Here is a 19,905-nt window from a genome sequence, read left to right as displayed (position 1 = left end):
GGTGTAATAAGTAAAAGTTTGGGTGCCAATAATAATTCTAAAAAATTATCCAAAGTCACGACCTTGGAAACATTTCCCCATGAACATTTTAAGAGTGATGTTAAATGAACGTTATTGTTGGCCAATGCCTCTTTTTGATTTGATCACCTTGTGACATTCAAAAATATGATCCGATGCAAGGGAGTTGTAGAGGACAAACTTATATGTAGGGAAGTCAATGGGTCAGTTCTAATTTGGTTTTTATGAATATTATAACCATAACCACTATATTTTATTGGTTCCAGTTCTTGACTATTCTGATTTCAATTTTAAAATAAGTGGAACCAGAACAATTAAAAATCACAAGTACCCGTTGATTCCAAATCTCAAGAATTTGATGAGAAAAATTATTTCAAAATCATTATTAAAAAAAAAATCCTTCTAAAATAACATATTATTTGTAAAGTATCAACTTAATAATAATTTGTTCCACTAAAAAGATGATTTAATGACTTTTTTTTTCAAATATTAAAATTTTTCTGTTTTACAAGTAATAAATTTAAAAAGAAATGACTCATCTTAAACTCAAATATTTGATTTATATGCAATTTGAAGAACTTTATATCATATATGTTATTTTTATAATATAGGATAACCTTGAATCATGTATAATTTAAAAATAAATGACAAAATGAATTGGTTCCGGACACCAGCGGGTACCCATCGGATAGAACCTAATGAATCTAGTTCCTATCAATTTGGTTCCATATTAGATCCAACTGTAATCAATTCCAATAAAAAGAGAATCGGAACCGGAGTTTTCACGTTTCGATTCCGAGTAAATGGGTACCCATTGACACTCCTACTTATATGAACTTAAAAAAAATAAAAAAAAAATTATTTTTCACTATTGAATTTTATTTTTAGATTTTAGTACTCGATGGCCATCCATTTTCAATTCCTTGATCAAGCTTGAAAAATAATATAAATTTTTTTTTTTTAATATGAATATTTTCATAAAATCTAAAAGTGTATTGTTGGATTGTCAACATGATAATCAATGTGAGCCCAATGACCATTTTTAAAGTTTGAAATCTAAAAAATATAAATATGTGTGCAGCACACAAGAGAGAGAAGCTTTCTCTATTCCGATGTCATTGCATCACATGTCAAACGTTTGTTGAACTATGAACCAACACGTCATAGGGTGTGTGCCTAAAACAGCATCCCTTTAGCATTTCTCACATTTTAATACTTTACGGGTTGGAGTTTTATTGAGTTTGCTAAGGTCTCCCTCCCCAAGTGGCAATTTGGTGGGGGTACCAAACACATTCACCTAATAAGGGAAAATCCTATAGTGAATGCTTTTTATTTTACTAGGATTCGCATTGACATGGTGTCATGCTCAGAACCATAAATCTTTGCACTTATATCTCAAGGAAAAACATCTATGGTTTTGAGCACTCTACAATGTCAGCACAGTGTGAATCACAGTAAAAAAAATGCAATCACTTTAGGATGATTCTTAAATAAGCAATTAATCTAAAAAGAAAAAAAAGCTAAACGGACTCCCTAATACACTTAGTTGACGTCGAGGTATGTATAGAACCATTAATATTTTTCCTCGCAGTGCAATATTGTAGGAAATCATAATACAACGGCTCATTTGAAAATGATTCGGAATATACATTTGATTGGTCATTTAAAACGAGTCATGATATTACCACACTATTCTAATATTAATTATAACAAATTAATAAATTGAACCAATCAAATTCTTCACTACTTATGATCACACATTTAGAAAATTCTTTAATTTTCTTAAGATTCATTATTTTAAGAAACTCTTTTCAAATTAACCTACGTCTTCCAACTCATTCTTGTGTATATTAAGTCCTCTAACACATATGATGTCCAATTTTATTCTAATCTAGATCATTTGATTTGTCCAACTTTACTATATAGTGCATCATACCTAACACTCTTAATGTGTCGGGTTTGGGTTTGGCACACCTTATTTAACTCGGAATCCCTAAAAATAAATCCAGGCCCAGGCTTATATATGAAGCCCAAGCTAAAGGTTAATTGAACGCTAGGCCTGTAAATCTATTGGGCTAACCTGGTTCATTAAAAAATCACAAATAAGGTGTAGGCATAACAGGCCTGGGCCGGAATTATGTTAGAATTGAATTGAGCTTACTCCTAGTCTCAAATTATTCAAATTTAGGGTTCAAACTTTTCATGGGCCAGCCTGCTTACAACTTTACACAACATTTACTTATTACGCCCTATTAAAAAAAATAAAGAAAATAAGTAAATGCTTGAGAATAAGTAAAAGGGAGGTGCCAATAGAATGTCTCTCTTATTTTTTATTTTTTATTTTATTTATTTATTTATTTCTCTCGATTTTACATTTTAGGTTTAAGATTTTCTACAAAGATAACCATAATTGTAAACAATTATTGGAATTGTTCAAATGAATGTTATAATTTTTAGTAATTTTGAGATAATAATTAGGGCCAAACCTCCGTAAGAGCAACTCCAACTGATCTCTATATCTCTATATTTAGAGATGGAGAAGTCTGAACATAGTTCCAACCTATCTCTATATGTTTGAGATAGCCTCTCTATTTCATTATTCATTCCTCTAAATCTAGAGACCCAATGAATTTTTAGAGAATGTTTTTATTTCACTAGTCAACACCTGTAAATACCAATTTTGTCCTTACAAGTTTTACATAAATGCCATTCTTGACTTCCGTCTTCAAATAAGAGAACTGCTATTAGTAACCCAACTTTTACTTATTACACCCCAATTTCTTAAATGATTTATCACACCCCAAATAAGGATTAAAACACACTCTTAAAACGTTATTTGGCTCAAATTATAATGGCACCTTTACAAATCATTATAACACTCCTTCAAACAATTTCAATAGTTGTTTACAATTATGATTAGGCTCTTATAAAATCCTAAACCCAAAAAAATAAAATCTAGCCAAAAAAGAGAGATTTTCAATTAGCATCCAACTGTTGTTTCCTAGGGATTAGGATTATATAAAATCCTAAATCTAATCAACACAAATCTAAAAAAATAAAAAATAAAAAATTTCCATTAAAACTAACTTTTAATTATTCTCAATAGTTCATTATTTTTTTATATTTAAATTAGAGTGTAACAAGTAAAGTTGGGTTTCCAATAGCAACTTATTATTTTTTATCGTATTTTTTAATCCTAAATCCAATCAACATAAATCTAAACAAATAAATAATACTAATTTCTATTAAAACTAATTTTTAGTTATTCTTAATGGTTTATTTTTTATTTTTTTAATAAATTTAAATTGGGTTGTAACAAGTAAAGTTGGGTTGCCAATAACAACTCTGTTATTTTTTATTTTATTTTTTAATTATACAAATAATGAATTAGAGGATAACTAGTGGTTTAGAGAGGAACCAATTGGAGTTCAACTTGGTTCGACAGAGAGAGTCTTCTCTAAATTCAGAGAAGATGCCAAATACAAAGATAAAAAATAGAATCGTGGTTGGAGTTGATCTATTGTTTGAAAGGTGTGCTTTAATCTTTAATTGGGGTGTGATAAATAGTTTAAGAAAATGAGGTGTAATAAGTAAAAGTTGGGGTGCCAATTGCAGGTCTCTATAATTTATATCTTTCATTTGAACAGTTGGGTCATGGTATACTCTATGGGCCCACATCAGAGATAGCCATGTAGGACAGTTTCGAAGGCCCACTACTGATTCGAAATTTTTTTGGCCCACCTATGGTTGGAACAGCTTGATCAATGATTTCTAAAATCTAGACATTCTGGTGTTTTTCTTTTTGATGAACGACGTGGCATTTATAGATCGTGGGAGTATTGAGTTTTCGATGACCCGAAACTCATGTGAGAATTACTCTTTTGTTTGTTCGGGTGTGAGAGAATACGGCCAATCTGACACTAAAACTGAACAGAACGGTACATGAATCTGTAGCAGAAGTCGGTTTTGGAAAAAACCGCTTTTTGAAAGGTTCGATTTTGGTCCAGAAAACTCGAGACTCCACTCGTGTGTCAATGAGTCTATCGAGTCAGTTAAACTCAATGACTCGCCAATCCACGGAACTGAGTGAATTATTGAATATTGAAGTATCAAAATCATTTTATTTGTCTTAAAATCGACCCTGTACGATGAGTCATCTGCTCCATTTAATTGAATTGACTGGGCTGAGTTGTAGTGACTCATCGAGTTTATAACTATCTACCGATTCTTGTCTTGGGATAGCAAGCGAAAGAAGACATACTGACTTATAAAGTCCATTGGAGTTATTTTGGGGATTTAACTTGTTAGGCGGCTTCCGTCACAGCCGATACGGTCAAAACTAAAAATAATAAAGAAAAGATAAGAGTCATACTATAGTGACTCGAGATAACACTTGAGTTAAAAACTAAAATAATGCCACATCAGCGCAGTGTCGAAAGAAGTCGGTTCAACATTTAAAAAAAAAAAGTTGCTTGAAGAAGGTCGATTTACTTTCGTGTTTCACACCTATATACTGTGTTACATCTTTACTAGTGCACTATTGGTTGGAACCATGGTTGATTTTACATGGGTTACTAGGGTCGTGGTTGCGGGGTGGAATAGGGGTAAAGTTATTCCCACTTTGATTAGAAACATTCGAAAGTTTAGACTATAGGTAGTTTAAAACACTTCTCTTGTAATAATATATTTTAAAATAACGAAGAAAAATTCAAAACAAACAATATTGTTACTTGGTTAAAGGTGAGAGTTATATACTTAGATTAGTCTACCAATGCCCCAAATCTTGCTCTAATATTAGTGATGGCATGTAAACATGTATTTTGCGGGTTTTGATCATTTTATGCAATTTACTTTTAATAAACATGGTACTTGTTGTGATTGCATTTAATTAATGATTTTTATATCTTTTATATGGGTATTATTTGAAAAATAAAAAAAAGATTAATGCTAGAGTAACCTTAGTGGGAGACACACAGGGGATATCTTGACGTGGTGGTGCATGTATGTCCATAGATGCATTTTCTCCGAGATACAAGTAAAATGCATCTACGAACATATGCACACCACCACGTCAAGGTGTCCTCTGTGTGTCGTCTGAGGTCACTTTAGCACAACTCAAGAAAATACTGTAGAAGTGTATTTAAGTAAAGACTTTTAGCATAAAATTTCCATAGGTTTATGACAATGGCAAAAAAGGGCCATGTTTTTTTTTAATCCTGAAAATAAGACTATTTGCTATAGTAACTCATATTTTTGGACAACAATGCCCTCACTTATAATTTCTCTAATAAACCCTTGAAAAAATAATTTTTTAAATTGTAACTTCCTCCTTTCCAACATTCCATACCATTGAGAGAGAGAGAGATCCATAAAGCCATTGAAATTAGTCTAAGAGATTTTGGATTTGAGAACAACGGTGAACCTTGTAGATCTATGCATTTTCATATTCGATTCATGTTCTATTAAAGATTTTCACAAAATCTTGTCAAATTTTTTTTTTTTTTAAATTCAATTGTTCATAGTTACATAAATAGAAAATAATAGTAAAAAAAATAGATTTTACAAATTTTTATAATTCATACAATTTACCCAATGTTGAACCTCAATGTTGGAATGTATTATACCAACGAGCCTCAATCGTACCTATTGTTGAGGTTCGATGATGTGGATATTTGTTACTTGCATAAATTTTTGTTGGACAATTTCGTCGAGGTTTGACAATAAGTATCGTTGAGCCTCAATACTATAATAATACATTCTAGCATCAAGGTTTGACACTAAGTAAATTATACGAATAAATCATAAAAATTTCGTGAAATCAAGCCTTTTTGCTATCATTTTCCATTTATATAACAATAGAAAAATAATATATCAAGATTATAAGAATATATAAACGATTTTTTTTTTTTTTTTTGAAAAAAAATGGAAAAAATAAAGGAGAAATTGACAATCTTAGTGAAAATCTTCAATAAATCATGGATTGAACACGAGAATGTGTAGATTTACAAGGTTTACATTATTACTAAAATTTAGAACCTCTTTGGTGAACTCCAATGGCTTTTTGGTAGAGAGAATGAATCTCTCTCTCTCTCTCTCAATTTAGAAAATTATTTTTCTAGAGTTTATAAGAAAAATTGCAGGAAATGACATTTCTATCCAAAAACATAAGTTACTATCATAAATAGCCCTACTTTGAGTATTAAAAAAAGTGGCTTTTTTTTTCCATTGCCATAAACCTATGGAATTTTATGTAAAAAGTCCTTGAAGCATGCAACTGCAATATGTATCACATGCACAATAGCTATACTAATTAGGGTGTAATAAGGAAAATTTGGAGTGCCAATAGCAGCTCTCTTTATTAAATGTGTATGATCTTGACTATCCCTTAATCACCTCACTAGGTCCGACTACCATCCATTTGATACATGGTAGGATTAGCATTTGTATAAAACAGATCCTAGTAGACCTACTCAATAGTTACGTACTCTGCCCCTAGATCTCTTTAGCATTCATTTTTGCTTAAATTATCAATGCTTAAATTTTTTGAATTGAAACCTCAAGTGTGGGTACACGTAAGTAACAATTAAATAAGTAAAAATGATTTTGTAAAAGTTTTGGTAATTTAAGCAAAAATGGTATTACACCCCTCTCTTACGTGCGCACTCATGTGAGGTTTAAATCCGAGATTTGCACCCCCCTACATATACATTAAGATTTTTGGATAAGTGAATCTAAATTCTTATTGAAAACTGAGTTTGTCTCTTGCATTCTCGTGCGCACGCGTGAATCCATCCATTATCTCTATCAACTTTAAACTTAATAGAAATACAATCATATAAAAGTTGTAAATTAACTCTATATGTGAGAGTATAGTAACATAAGACAAATACAACACTTTAACTAAAGCTAAAAAGTATAAAGCAAAAGATGATATCGAATTTTTACCCTAAGGTCAATACCCAATGAATAAAAGGATTTTCTAATTTACCTTTTAATTGCACCATGAATTAAAAGAAGTGGATAGAAGAAAAACTCATTAAGAGAAGAGAAAAGAAACTCATTTTCTCTCCCCTATGTTTGGATTGACATTAGAGAATTGAGATATCTTTGAAATTTTAAAATGTCTCAAAAAAGATTTTATGAGTAGAGTAGGAATTATAAAATATTTCAAAAGGGTTTCTCTCCACTTTTAGAGAGAGAAAATTCACCTTTTTTTACTTTTCTCTTCTCTCCATTTCTCTCAATGCAAACACAACATAAGGATAAATATTTATTTAAAAAAGAAAAAAATATATAATACAACGAAAAGAATAGAGATTCATCATAAAAAAGAAATTCAGTTTGATCAATATTTCAAGAGCAAGTTTAATTATTTTGGTAACAAAGATCTTAGAAAGATTGGCTCCAAAGTATCACATAAAAGTTTGGTCGTGGGAGCACCATCCTAACAGAAGGATTCATATTGAGACTTGTTATTAACACACCAACTCTTACTTAATTATATAACACACCAATTTATATACGTAGACAGTTGTGTAATTTCAAAAGGATTGGATTGTTGTAAGTAAAAGTTGATGTGGCAATAACATTGGTTCCAAAACTCGGTATGATGTCTGATCTCACTGAGTTGTCTCGGACGAGTCAACTAACCAACACACCTCCCCAAGTGTTCGAATGGACAAAATTAGTCTCCAAAGAGTGAAATTCGGGTCTTCACCATTTTCCAACAGAAATTCTCCATTATTTAAAGGAAATTTCATAGATTTTATTGCCATTAAACTCTCTCAACTTCGACCTCTTACTTCCCTGTTTTACCTCTTGTTTCCCTTCTTCTTCTTCTTCTTCTTCTTGGCTTCCTCCCTTTACTTTCTTTTCCCTCCATGTTTGTTTTAGAAAATTATCTTTAGTTTTCTTTCTTTATCATCCCAAAAAGAGAAAAGAAACTAAACTATCTTGTGATCATCATGGGTCGTGTTAAACTCCAGATAAAGAGAATTGAAAATAACACAAATCGACAGGTTACGTTTTCAAAGCGTAGAAGTGGACTCATTAAGAAAGCTTACGAACTCTCTATCCTTTGCGACATCGATATCGCTCTTATCATGTTCTCTCCTTCTGGACGTCTCACTTTTTTTTCCAGCAAGACAAGGTCTATACTATTATAATTGGAATTATATGTTCAATTTTAAAAAATAAAAATAAAAATTCTAAGCTGTCTATTTTTATTTTTATTTTTGTTGAGTTTATGTGACTTTAATATGTCATAATTATTTATCTTTGTGGCTCCCCACAGTTCATCTCTTCATGGGTTTTTTTTTTTTTTTTTCAATTAATTAATTAATTATTTTTTGTTTAGGATTGAAGATTTGCTTACCCGATACATAAATCTTCTTGATCATGATAGAGGAGGGTATAACCTTAATTTTCTTGTTTTTTTATGGATTGAGGAATTATTTTTTCTTCCTAAGTTTATGTATGATATTCAAATAATTAATCCTCCTTAATTTGTTTCCTTTGTACAGTACTCTCCAAAATCGAGAGGTAAAGAATTAACCCACTTTAATTATTTTTCATCAATTTTATTAATTGTCATTTTCAACTATTTGACTGTTATTTATTATTATTTTTTTCATACTCAAAAGAAGTTGAAAAATCTCACTATATGGTTGCTCAATCCATGCAGTATATGATAAGATCCTTTAAGAAACTCAAGAGTGAAAGTGACATAGCTCTTCAACTAGCCAAGTTGGTCTACTCTCTCCCCCTTTGAAATTATTCTGTGATTTAAATGTTTTATTGCTCTAATTAAAGATTCTTTCTTTTTTCTTTTGTGATATCCACTAACCATGTTCTTATTCAGTCCTGATGAAGTCAACTATAACATCAAGGTACAAAAAATTTTAAAAAAAAATTCTTTTTCTTTTGTTGTTAAGTCTTTAATTAGTAACTAATTTTTCCATGTAATTATTATATTTTGAAGAAACTCCAACAAGAAATCACTAGCCTTCAACAACAAATTCAGATGACAGAGGAACAACTAAGGTCAGTATGATGCACCAATACGCACCAAAAGGCATGAATGTTTGACAAAAAAAATTTAGCCATGATTTGGAGCACTTTTCATCATGGGCTTTATATATAAGCCCATGAATCGGTCAAAGTCAAAGAACATGGAAACATACTAGAAAACAGCTTTGATGAGTCAGGATATAAAAGCTTAACTTGATTGGTGATTTATAGACATGATGGAAAAAATGGTCATTTACAATGGCAAACATTAATCAGCCTTTTTTTTAGATAACTTTCAGGATTTTCGAGCCAGACCCACACAAGATCACATCAATGGGTGAACTAGAATCATGTGAGAAGCATCTATTGGATGCCTTGACACGTGTCACCCATAGAAAGGTAGATGTATTGATACATTTCCAGCCCTTAATGTTGTTATTAGGATAATGCTGAAGTGATACAAAGGTTGACCTCATTTTGCACTTTCTGGACATGGAAGTATATACCAAGATAAATTTTTTGATCGAGATACGAGCGAAAAGCATCTATGGTTCTATGCCCAACTCCACATCAGGAAAGTGCGAAATGAGGTCAATCTTGAGGTCACGACTCTTGTTGTTAATTAACATGTTTGTTAAGAACTAACCCACTATTACTCTTTTTATGCAGAAATATATGTTGAGTACTCATTTCTCTTCCTATGATCCTTTAAATATACAGGTAATTAAACAAAAATAAGCAAGAAATTCAAAAATTAATTATTGGGTACTTAAGATTAGGATTATATAAATGCAGATGTTTGTGGACCCACAAGAGGGGATGCCTACAACAGCTGAGAAAGAGAATGAAAATTGGCTTCCCGAGAATGCACACTATCCCAACCAAAGTTTTGTTGGATCCGACTCTTTGATTCCTCAAAGGTAAATTTTCTCAGTTTGATGCAGAAATTTTCAGTATGATTTTATTCATAGACGTTGAATAAATTTGTGTTTGTTCATCATGGGCTTTTTAAGGCCCATGAGTGAAAAGTACATCCAGGTTGTAAAAATAAGACCAAATCCAATGGCATGGAAGGTGGTCCCGACCCAATTTCATGGATTATTCTTAGTTATTGACACATAGTTCAACATGGGCTTCATGAAAGATCCATGGGTGAAAAACATAGGGTTTGATAAAAATATGATCCAATGCAACGGCTGGGAATCACTTATCAGGCTTCAGCTTGATGTAGTGTTTGCAATCGTGTTGTTCAATGATGGTGTCATTCTGTTTATGTTTACTATTATAATGAGAGAAGGGTGAGTATTGTTGACACAGATTGACATTAGGGTTTGTTTAATTGCATGGAAAATCAAAATCCATGGAATATGAAATTGCTGAAATTTTGAAGTTGGACATTTGTTAATTTTTTTTTAGAATCGTGATAAGATGACTTGCCAGGTGGTCTACTCAATTGACTCCCTGAAGTGGCAAGTTCGGGAACCATAGATCTGTACGTCTCGAGATACATGATTGCACTTTCCCATAAAAAATGTATCCTGAGAGAGCCATGTATCTCGAGGCGTACAGATCTACGGTTCCCGAACTTGTCCACATTAGGGATTCGATTGAGTATGCCACCTAGCAAGTCATATTATTAGGACTCATTTTTTTAATATGGACATTTGTTGATATTAACTATTTTTTTCAGCTCTTTTATTTAAACATAGGGTCTTATTTGCATAAATTATATTTTTTAAACTCTTGATTCTTCTACTCACTCTCAGTTATTCAAGACTCGCGTCCCTATCTTTTATTTTTAGAAAGCCCATCCTCTTTTATCTTTGAATAACGACTTTCTGACGCTCCTCTGTCATGTGCCCCCATCACAGAATCATGTAGATCATTTTCCTCGGATACGCAAAATCATAAATCTTTTTCTTGTGTATCCTAAGGCAAATGATCTATGGTTTTGCGATGGGGGCGTACGTCTGATTATCACGACTCTTTATATTTTAATGTGTAGATCAAAATTCTTAATTTTTAGTTATTCTTGTTTTATATATTTTTCTTTCAATTTGTTTGGTAAATTTGAGTTGAAACAATTTATCTCTTTGAAGTAAAGAATTAAAAATCTTCATCCCACCTTTTTTCTCCTTAGTTCTAGTTTAATTTGTTTAGAAGATTTGACTTTGATCCAATACATTTAATTTGTCATTCAGGTCCATCACACATGCAAACTGATTAAGTGTTCATTTTCAGCTCTCATTCTTTCACATTTTATGACCCATTATCAAATGGAACAAGCTTCAGTGTGGGCCCAAGTAGCCTGGAAAATTGCCACGTAAGTGATCAAAATGACTTGAACTTGCCGTCATGGCATGAGGTGTACACGTCAGCTGAGCTTCTCTCTGTCCTTAGACCATCAACCTCTTCACCTCCAGTTCAGGTTAGCAGTTCTTACACTAATGGGCCGGGTTTAATATGTGGTTCAGAGTAGGCTATCAATAAGTCGGGTTTTCCTTAATCTGACATGAACCAAGTTAGGATTAGGCTGCAACTCGGGCGGGTTGGGGATCAACCTGCAGCCTAGCCTAACCCGACCTTTGGGCATGAAATGCTCAACCCCAACCCTACCCAAGTTGGGTTGTTCGGGTTGGTCTAGTTAATACATTCCTCATTAATACTATGTAATTTAGAACTTGTGAGAGTTTATATAAAGATAAGTGGCATGTAAAAGAACTTAAAATTTACAATTATTTTTCTCAAATACGTTTTAAAAGTTTATATATATAAAATTATAAGCAAATTTAAGGAGAAAAGAAAAATAATAAGATTAACTAAAATGATCATTTTTATTAATAATCATAATTTTCAAAAAAGGAAAAATATTTAAAGTTGTAATATAACCATTATATGATAATAGAATTACACTTAAAACAAAATATTAAATTATTTATCTAATGAAAATAATCACACATTAATTTTGATACATAAATAAACAAAAGCATACATATTAAAATATGAATTGTGAGTGTGAAAGAAATTAAGATAAGAAATATTTTTAAATTATTATCATATTAAGTTTGGGTTCAGGCAAATCGGTTTGGCCAATACCTATGACTGCGTACAACACGATTTGAATCAGGCATTTTTGTTGTTGTCCAAACCCGGCCGAACCCAAGCTACTTGTGCCCAGACATGACCCAAGGTCAGATTTAACCCAGAGGATTCGGGTTTTGTCCGCCTAAGTTGCAGCCCTAGTTAGGATGTTGTTAGTAGGCCTGCTTAGGTATTTTGCTGGGATGGACCCATTTCATATTCCGGGTCTGGTTTAGGAACTAGACCCATCAGACTAGGCTTTTGAGGCCTAATCGGATCCATTGACAGCCTAATCAGGGGACCATGACATCATACTTTTTTTTTTCCTTGATGATTTCCCCATTAAGGTCCACAGGTCGAGCATAAACTAGAGCCCTTGGTACGATTGGGCGAGAGAACCAATGGGGTCAAACAAGCCCATTAATGGGTATAGTGATGCATTCAAAACCATATCTTTATAAAAATACTAAACAAAATAGTATTAATCTTTTAAATTTCTTAACGAGTAACAAAATGGATTGAACAATGATTCTGGTTTTTACATATTTAAATTTTTTCTAATAAACATTTATTGACTTTTAAATTTCAACTATTGGATAAAGAGTTGTGATTTTCTACTTCCGATTGTAGGTTCGTACATGTCATCAATGAGGCCATGTGGATAGGGAGTCATGGCACATGTTTTCAATACGATGTCCAATAAGCAGACGTGGGATGACGCCAGATCATCGGGACTTTTCTGTTCATTGATGTATTTAAACTTTTATTTTATCATTCTAGTTTTAGTTTAATAGGCTCAAATGTCATGTACATTAAAAAACACCTGAAAATATATGCTTGCAAAGTTAGACTTGCATATGGGACTACGAACAATATTCATCATCTTTACCAAAAGTCAAATTGGCTAAACAATCATTTGGTTAAGCCATTTTGGGTTGGGCTCCAATCGAAGCTATTGCATTGTTTGCCCCATCAAAGCTTTATCTCAGCCATCCAATCCAACGCTAAGATTTGGATTCTTATGTGATATTAGAGGGTTAAGGGGGTAGGAAAGTATGGGTCATAAATTTGAAGGGGTAGTACACGAAAAACTATAAAGTTGGAGCGATATTGTTAAAAAAAGATGGGAGAAGAGGAAATATAATAAAGTTTGAGGGGTATTCTTGAAAATGGGTATAAGAGGAAAGATAATAAAGTTGAAAGGATATTCATATAAATAATAATAGAGGAGGATAAACAATAAAATTAAAAAAATTTGTCGAGATTCATAGAGGGCTTTAATCCCAACCCTTCTTTATATATAGATTTTAGTTTGCTTGTGCCTACAAAACAATCATTCTTTTTGGAGTTAAAAGGGGATAAAAGAGGAAGAATAAAAAAGATGGAGTGGTATTATTGAAAATGAGGAGAGGAGAGGAGAGGAGAGGAAAGGTAATAAAGTAGAAGGGGTAGAAGAGGAAATGTAATAAAGTAGAATTGTGGGAATACCACTAATTTGTCTCAATATTTAGATATCACAAATTGAAACAGAATAAGAGATATTTATTGTCTCAAAAAAATTATAATTAGAGTGGGACCCACCATTTTATTTTATTATATAGATTATTAACGATGGGACTTGTCGATACATATACTCCTATTGGAACATCAACATTTTTTTCTCAATATAAAATATTAAGGGCTGTGATATTATCACACTATTATGTTATAAAGAAACATCATAACTGATTTTTTATGAAATCACACCATATAATTAAATCAATTATGGTGTTTATTCATAACATAATGGGGTAATATGATTGCCTAATGTTAATTATAGAATAAAATAAACATCTATGAGGTGGGGCTAATCTTTTTATAAGCATTGCACACCATTTCTTCATTTAATTGAGAAGGTGGAGGGAGAGAGAAATTCATTATGCAGGTATATGAACACGTCCATTGATTCGTTATCTATTGACCCAAGACAAAGAGGGACGAGAGAGAGGATTACATAAAGAATAGCACATAATTAAACCTTGGGAGGATAATAGAGTTAGAAGTATTTTGAGAAAGAGCTCTAGTTGAAAGTATTGTTTGAAATAGTTAAATTAGTACTCTAGACTAGTTCTTATAAACTCGTTTGCAATTAATAACCCTCATCCCCCCCTCTACTATTATGATTTTTGGACCTCAAATTGGTTTTGAAATATATTTTAAAGCAAAACCAGTTCAAATAAGATTTAAAATATGGGAAAGTCCTTTCTTTCCCCAAAGTAGTCAAATCCAATCTTGAATTAGAATAGGTTTGGTCTTAGCCTTGAAAAGCTTGGGCAGGCCAAACCTGAATTCGTCCATGGCACAATTTGCTTAGGTTTGATGTCAAGCCCAAAACACACAAACAAAATAAAAACAAATTGGTCAAAACCACTTGGGTTGGATTCATGCATAGGCATCGAGTTGCTCAATTTTCCCAAATCTGAACTTAATTAATATAGTTATAATTTAGAAATATTTTCTTACATCTTTATTTCTTACTCATTCACAATTCACATTTTAGAATGTATGATTTTGTTTATCTTTATGTTAAAAGTAATGTGCTACATTTTTTCATTAAATAATCAAATACTTTGCTATCAATATTTTTGATTTATGTAATTGTAGAGGGTAAACATGGTATTTGATCAGGACCCTACATGTGCTTCGATATAAACAATGATCATGGGAAAGTAGGAGAGTAGCTGGCAAGGGAAAGTGGTACCCAAATCATGTCAATAACTAATACTTGCTCGGTAAGAGATCGGGCAAGGATAGACGTCTGCCTAGGTAGCAGGGCAAAGCAAAGTTAGTAACTATAAGCAAATCTCGGTCTACGCTCCAATCTTTGAAACCTAAGGGGAAATCTCAAGAATCCATGGGCATAAGAGGAATATTTCTAATTCTGTTGAAATTCCTTCGATCATGGGATTCCACATGATCAAATCCCAGATTAACTGAAATCAAAGAGGAATCCCCATTGCAGGGGAACCTATAAAAGAAAGTGAGATCAAGAGCTAACAGATATTTTTGGTTTTCCCTTTGAACGAGCTAAGAAACTAATTTATCTTTAATTCTGCAACATTAACTTGATCATTAGAGGATTATTGGCAGGTACCATGTCAATGCCACAAATCAAAGCATGGAGCATGGAGTACTACAATGGAGTTGTAGAACATAGTTGATAGAGGTAAATGTTGAATTGCCTCTACAAATTGGTGTTGTTCGTGGGAACTACCAGGAGTTGATTTTAGATGAAATAATGGTGAGACCCAAGTGTTAGCCCTTGTCTTCACCTCCTACCATTCCCATTGAGACTTTATCAATGACTCAGATCAACGAGATAAAGAAGTGGTAAGAGGAGATGCAGTGCAAGATGGATACACTAGCCAATGCAAATCATTCTTTGAACTAGTGATTGGAGGTGCAACAGAAGGAAATGCAAGATCAACCTCGGCACCAAGTTGATAATGAGGACTTTCGTGCCTCTAAAGGAAGCACTAGTTCAAGGTCTTCTAAAATGAGGGGATACATTGAGATTGTTACTACTATTGCAACCCAGATTGAAGCCCTAACAGACCTAACCACGGTAGAAATCAAGGACATTATTAGAAAAAGAAAATAAAGTGGTAAATAGTACAAAAGTATGGCATGATTGCCAACAACTCAAGCTATTAGAAGGATTTAAAAATCTCCCTTTGTAGTTGAGATCTTGGCAGCAGAGATCCCGAAAAAGATTCTGGTGCCACGTTTTACTTCCTTTACCAGCATGAATGCTCTAGTTGAGCGCTTATACCACTTCCGACAGATGTTGACTTTGTGGGAAATAAAGAAAGCCTTGATGTGTAAACTCTTCCCTTCTAGCCTTCAAGTGAATGTTCTGACTTGGTTCCATAGATTGCCTAGTGAGACTGTTGCCTCTTTTGAAATGCTTTGCACAGTTTTTGTGACATAGTACACCGACAACAGAAAATTAGGTGGGGATGTCAATACTTTGCTCAGCATGAGGATGAATCAGGGTGAGAGCCTCAAATATTTATATAGAGATTATGAGAAAAATTTATGTCTATCGAGAGTTACGAAGAAAATACAACTGTGGTTGCATTCTAAAATGCTTTATCACTAAATTCGGAATTGTATATGTCAATGGTTAAAAAAAGACCAAAAACCAAACGAACACCAATTTTTTGCTTATGTGCTTTTGTAATGAACAAGCTTCTGTTGGATGTAGCTTTTCAGGTTCTGGACTTCTGTTTCTTTCAGAAGCTAACTTCTGGAGTTAAAGCTGGAGCTGACTTCTGTAAAGAACAAACCCTAAGCTTTCGGTGGACTGTGGCCCCACCGTAATTTTACCCATTTTCTTGTCCTTATATCTGACCACCTTGCTTATAAACAAGAATCGTGATAATCCAAGTACCATATGTGACATATTCAAAATACTTTCTTGACATGACATGTGCTAGAATCATAGACTTTATGTCTCGGTATACAACTTTGCATATCCCCATAAATAAATGTAGTTGAGTATCTTGAGGGAAAAAAGATTTATGATTCTAGAACATGCCACATCAAGAGAGTATTTTGAATATACCACGTGAGGGAGTCAGAAATTCATTACTCAACAAAAAAAAATGAGTCATGATAATTTGATTATCCCACATGGCACACTCAATCAACTCTCCTGACATGATAAGTTCGGAATCATACATTAGTACGTCTCAGGATACACATTTTCAGGAGGAAGTGCAGTTTTGTATCTCGAAGCATACAAATCTACGACTCCTGAAATTGTCAAGTCAGGAGAGTGAATTAAGTGTGCCATGTGTGGTAGTGAGATTATCACGATAAAAAAAAAACATAGAGGAAATATAAGGATCTCGCCTTACCTGATATTTCGCACATCGCTATGTACCTGCTTCTATGGAAATCGGTGAGCCATGTGTATTTAATGCATGCAAGGCTTTATCCTGCCCATCAACCATTTGATAAAAATAAAAGGGCCCACACCTTAAAATAAAACATGAGCGCCTCATTTATAGAAGGAAATTATGTCCAACGTCAAAACGCCACCTGCTTCCACACTCGAAAGCAATCTTCTCTTACTATGGCCCACAGGCCACGAATGCCGATGCATACGTTTTATTTTCACTCCTTCAAAATATCCTTACACGTGTCACTATTATTCTGATTCTTAGTCATAGTTACATTAGTTATTATTTTCTCTGTAATTTTCATTCCAAAGACAATAATTTTTGTAATTATATATATAACTGGGTATCTTGTAAATAGCAGACCCATTTGACCACGGTCTTATTCAAGGATTAGTTCCAGGAGACCTCGTACATCACACGTTCCAAGGAAGTAAGAGTGCACCCTCGCGGATTGCCCCTAAGAAATTAAATAATAATAATAATAATAATAATGTTAATGTTATACTTTAGCATGAACCCCCCCCCCCCCCCCCAAGTAAATAATAATAATAATAATGTTATACTTTAGTATGAAAATTTATTTTAATTAAAATAAATATTTAATATTTTAATTAAATTTTAAAAATGGAAATAAAGTTCTAATTAGGTCAACATTGTGTATGTCATGGACACAACAACATAAGTCTTATTCAGTCAACTCCTTAAAAAAATAAATCTTCAAAAAAATCCCTCAAAAATGTAAATATGACGAAGCCAATGATTTTCCTACTCATATCTACCTGTTCAAGGGATCCACATTAACTCCACTCTTATCTTACCTCTCATCACCCTTAAAAGCCCTCTTTGGGCCCCATTTTTGCCACACAACAATCTTTCCTTCTCAGTCTTTATTCACTAAGCAAGCTTGAGGCCTCCCTTACCTTCTTCTTCATAGGTTTTTCTTCAAATCTTTGTTTTTAGATTCCTAATTTGATTGTTATTAATTGTTCAGTTTTAGGGGGAAAAAAGATTGAATGGGTCTAGAAGGGAAAAAGGACCATTTCTACCTTTAATTCTCTTCCATACCATCTTCTTTACATGCCCAACTTATTCTTTAATTTCGTTAGGATCCTTCTTTATATTCTTTCTCATTTTATATGTTGTATAGGACTGCAGACAGATTCGGACTTCACTTCAACCAACTTCATCACAAGAGAAATTAGTATGATCTGATCTTCAACTTGTTTTTTCTTTTGAGATTGATTAATGGATTGACATTTTCTATTTTTTTTTATGTACTTTTAATTGGATTTTTATTAATTTTTTATTTTTATTTTTAATATAATCAGTTTTTCAAGGGTTAAATAGTCTTGTAGAGAATCAATTCACATCTCACCATGGTCTTAATCTTTTGGAATTTTTTTTTCTTGATTGTTCAAAGTTTTTCTTCTTTAGATGGATGGTTAAATGGTTAATATGATCCTCTTGTTTTGACTAAAGCATCCCTTGTTCAATACTTGAATGCCTACGTTGTTCACAAAATGAAGGAAAAAAAAATTAAGTTGTTTAACACCAAAAATAGGCAAGAAATCGGTTCTTTGTTTTATTTTTCTTAACAAAAGGCCTATGCTTTGGTGTCTAAGATATTATGCTAGATCATCAAGATCTTTCATTCTCATTGTTCGAGACACGCTCACCTACCAAAATACCTCGATGCGTGATATCTTGAATGGGGCGGTAAATGGGTTGAATCAAAGGGCCCAATCGGGATTTAGGGTCAATCTAAGGAGTGGCCCGTCTCTCTAGGGTTATGTTAGGGCTGAGGCAAGCCCAAATCGATATTTTTGGGTTTTATTAAATTCACACTTTTTTTTTAATGAACCTTTTATTAAGTGAAAAATCATGCCTCATAAATTATCCCAAATAATGAATGTTTAAATAAAAATAATAAAATGATCAAAATGGGTCCCATACAAAAGTTTGTGTCTTACAACTGCATCGATTCAATTATAGGTTGTGTTAATATTTATATAATTAAACAAGACTTAGTTGGCACAATTGTAAGACTCAAATTTTTATGTGGAATCCAATTTAATTATTTTATGATTTTTTCTCTTTATCCTTCAAGGTTATTTTCACTTCTCTAACTTTATTATATTTTCTTTTTTATCCAATTTAACATTTTTTACTATTTTTCATCTTTTACCCTTTAACCTCAATTTTTTTAATGATATCATTTCAACTTTATTTTTTCACTTTTATACCCTTAACTTTTCCATTAAGCTATAGTTTTTTGAGACTCACTTTATTTTTTTTACATTTCACCCTTTATAATTTTACTAAATTTTTTCTTTTATTTCTTTAACGCACTTTATTTGTTTTCATCGTTTACTTTTTTAACTTTAATTTTTTTATTTATAACAATACCCAAAATCCAATAAGGCTTGACTTGAACCCACTATTTTCGTGTTGTCATGTTAAAATTACCACCACCTTTTCCAACTTTATCTTTTTCGCTTTTACCCCCTTAACCTGAGAGAATATGTATGTATTGTAAGCACTGGTGAACTCTAGTAAATATATAATATATCTATATACATGATTTGGTATCAGGCCAAATCGGATTGTGTTGGACTAAGCATGGCTAAGCTATAGCCAGGCCCAAGTTTGATAGCTTAAAAAAGAAAGCTGCTTTTAGCAACCCAACTTTTACTTTTGACACCCGACTTTCTTAAATTATTGGTTGAATCTCCATTTCGTGCGTTTAATATGACGAAATTGCAAGTTCGATATATTGCTCATATTAATTCCCAAAACATGTGTTTGTCATTTTTATAACCTACAAACTTGCGAGTTTGTCACTTTTAATATC

At 32.6% G+C, this 19,905-nt stretch overlaps 1 protein-coding gene across 2 annotated transcripts; it reads left to right on the top strand.

Annotated features, from left to right (window-relative positions):
- The first annotated feature begins 7,718 nt into the window (after window positions 1-7,718).
- LOC147409616 (agamous-like MADS-box protein AGL104) lies at window positions 7,719-12,964 on the top strand. 2 transcript variants are annotated; one of them, XM_086430711.1, is made up of 11 exons: window positions 7,723-8,167; window positions 8,375-8,428; window positions 8,541-8,559; window positions 8,702-8,763; window positions 8,879-8,906; window positions 8,999-9,060; window positions 9,327-9,426; window positions 9,697-9,747; window positions 9,823-9,947; window positions 11,269-11,455; window positions 12,739-12,964. In XM_086430711.1, exons 1-11 carry the CDS (start codon window positions 7,983-7,985, stop codon window positions 12,757-12,759), a joined length of 894 nt encoding a protein of 297 aa, XP_086286837.1. In that variant the 5' UTR covers window positions 7,723-7,982; the 3' UTR covers window positions 12,760-12,964. The 2 variants fall into 2 exon arrangements, with proteins under 2 accessions (XP_086286844.1, XP_086286837.1); XM_086430718.1 differs by lacking the exon at window positions 12,739-12,964 and having other exon boundaries at window positions 7,719-8,167; window positions 11,229-11,366.
- The last annotated feature ends 6,941 nt before the right edge of the window (window positions 12,965-19,905 follow it).

This window comes from Akebia trifoliata, chromosome 2 (genome assembly GCF_017979445.1).
Source record: "Akebia trifoliata isolate Shusen 1 chromosome 2, ASM1797944v1, whole genome shotgun sequence".
Classification (NCBI taxonomy): domain Eukaryota; kingdom Viridiplantae; phylum Streptophyta; class Magnoliopsida; order Ranunculales; family Lardizabalaceae; genus Akebia; species Akebia trifoliata.
This window is presented reverse-complemented; position numbering and strand designations above follow the sequence as displayed.